Source organism: Rhincodon typus, chromosome 1 (genome assembly GCF_021869965.1).
Source record: "Rhincodon typus isolate 14 chromosome 1, sRhiTyp1.1, whole genome shotgun sequence".
Taxonomy (NCBI): Eukaryota; Metazoa; Chordata; class Chondrichthyes; order Orectolobiformes; family Rhincodontidae; genus Rhincodon; species Rhincodon typus.
The window spans coordinates 124,160,971-124,163,579 of NC_063332.1; the positions used below are offsets into that span (position 1 = coordinate 124,160,971).

The following is a 2,609-nucleotide window of genomic DNA, read 5'->3' on the forward strand; positions in this document are numbered from 1 at the left end:
GAGGGTGCTTGCTGAAAACGGCTAGTTAAGTGTACTGCCAGAAATTTGCTCTTCCTACCAGCGACTTAACCAACATGTTCTGTAAAAACCAGTACTGCGAGCAACGTAAATGAGACACACCACTGGCTTCAAAAGAACAATTGTAAGGTCAATAAATAAAACAGCATTTTCAAAAGGAGATCCTTGCAATAAACTACAAGCTTCAAAATAGGGCAAAAAATTGTAAAGTAATTGGAGACCACCATGGTCACTTCTTGGTGGTCTGAAGCAGCTGAAATCCAAACATCACATCAGATACAGAACAACTACCACTTAGCTGTAGCTACACACCACAAGCATAAAAGCTGGTGCTAAAATGACTAATTTGCAGATTAAATTGAACTATAATTGACTCTTGTTGGCATGGCAAGCCAAGCTAAGCCAACATGTTTTCCCTTATTGGTTTTATTTCTGCATTTGTACAAAATTCTAGAACTTAATATAAAGAGCCACAATCTTTAATTTGGGTATTTTGTTTTATGAATGCATTTTAAACTGAAAAAGAAAGAGAGAGTGTGAAATTCCAAATCTCTAAACATGATTATACAAACTAATAAATAATTTATTGGATGTTATTTAAAGCAGTATTTATATATAACTTTTGGGCAATTTGCAAATTTCTAAGGATAAAAAGTGAAGCCATGACCATAAGAAAGACTCAGAGTAAAATCAGTTTAGTCATAGATGGTTACTAGCCAACAAGGCATTTCACAGGAGTGTTATAAAGCAAACGTTTTAAATCAAACTACATATGGAGATATTAGGGCAGATGGCCAAAAGTTTTAAAAGGAATGCCTTAAAAAGGATTAGAGATTTAGGGAGGGAATTCAAGGGCCTGCAGTTGAGGTAATAGTTACCATGAAATGCACAGCAGGTCAGAATTAAAGGAGTGCACTAAAATAGTCAAGCCCTCGAGGTAACAAAGTAATGAATGAGGATTTTAACAGCCGACAGAAAAAAGCCGATATACGGATATGGAAGGAGACAGACAGACAGACAGACAGAGTCTTAGTGAAGGTACGGATACAAGATCGGAAGTCACACTGAAGTTAAGCATGACACTAAGTTTATTAATTGCTCGAGGTTGAACATGACTGTTGCCAGGGTTTCACGTTGGATTCAGTAGCTAGGGAACAAGAACTGAAAAACAATGATTTTAGTCTTCCCAACATTTAATTGGATGGGGGCAGGGGTAAATTTCCTCCAATTTGAAGGAGCAACCTGATGAAGAAGTACAGGAGTCACAGGTGATGCTGAGAAAGAGGTGGGTATCTGCTGTGTACAAGGGGAAACTGGTCTTATTTTTGGATGATGCTGTCCACTGATGAGCATACCTGCCCACGCCCTCCAAGATGTTATAACAGAAGGCAGGACAGAAATGTGTGGATTCCAAATTTGGGTGTGGGTTAAAAAAAAAAACAAACTATAGGGGGAAGGCCATCTGGAGATATTACAGTATTGCAATAAAGTCCACACAAAAATATTGACTCCAACATAAGCAAAACAAAAAGTGTCACTTATTCAATTTTACTAATTCCATTTCCTTGAGAATTTTACTCCCAACATTAATATAGTTGAAATTACGTTTAAAACCTAATGTCACAAAGTATAAATTCTTACTCCTGAAGACTGCTCTCATTAGGCAGTTGCTGATGTTACTTACACTATCAACTCAGCCCTCTGCAGCATGCCTGTAGACAGAGATAATGTTTATTTGATACTCTGGACATTTACTCAGGTCAGTTAGGTGGAGTTATAAATGTGCGTAACAAGAACCAAGGTGTACAGTTCTATGGCCAATTAATAATTTTCTAAATATTCAGTGAGCTTCCAGTGATCTTAGGGCGCTTTTGTTTCCCCATGAAGCAACATCTGTCTAATCTAACCTCAAATTTAAAACCTTGGTTTGGGAGGAAAAAGATATTTCTGTGCAACAATCAAAATTAAATCACTTTACCAAACTTGATTGCTAATATTATCTTGTTAAATGTGTAGCTCTCAAACGTAAGAAGTGTTCACTTCACTTGCATTTTTTAATTTTTAAAACCTACCAACTGAAACCTAGAATGGTGGGAACTGTTCATGTGTAAATACAAGTGCGTGAAATCTGTTGTAATACCAATTGAATTGCATTGCCTCCGAGTACTCAGCGGGGAATGCTGGTTTCTTTTCTTTCCCCTCACCTGTGTAAATGATGAGGCATACTGAAGAAAAGAAAAGCTCCACTGTCAGGACTCCAAGAATGAAGTATATCACCAGAGTTTCCAGTTCAAGCTGCATCAGCACAAAAAGTACTAAGAATGTTGCATTTCCTCAAAAAGAAAAAGAACAAGAAAATTAATTGACAATTCTTTCCATAGGATCTTGAAGAGAGATTTGATTTCCAAATATATACCTATTAAGAAATAGAAGAAAAAATTACATGAATTTCAAAGCTGTACTGCATGAGGATATTAAATCAAATCTGAACAAATTACCCAGATAACAAGGTGTAGAGCTGGATGAACACAGCAGGCCAAGCAGCATCATAGGAGCAGAAAGGCTGATGTTTCGGGCCTAGACCCTTCAAC

The 2,609-nt window shown here is 37.1% G+C and overlaps 1 protein-coding gene across 1 annotated transcript in view; it reads right to left on the reverse strand.

The window, feature by feature from the left end:
• Positions 1 to 2,085: 2,085 nt before the first annotated feature.
• tmem192 (transmembrane protein 192) overlaps positions 2,086 to 2,609 on the reverse strand; it is a 31,162-nt gene continuing 30,638 nt past the window's right edge. Inside the window, exon 4 of the mRNA XM_020517026.2 lies at positions 2,086 to 2,351. Coding sequence (XP_020372615.2) covers positions 2,101 to 2,351 — 251 coding nt within the window. The 3' untranslated portion in view covers positions 2,086 to 2,100. The remainder of the gene's footprint in view (positions 2,352 to 2,609) is intronic.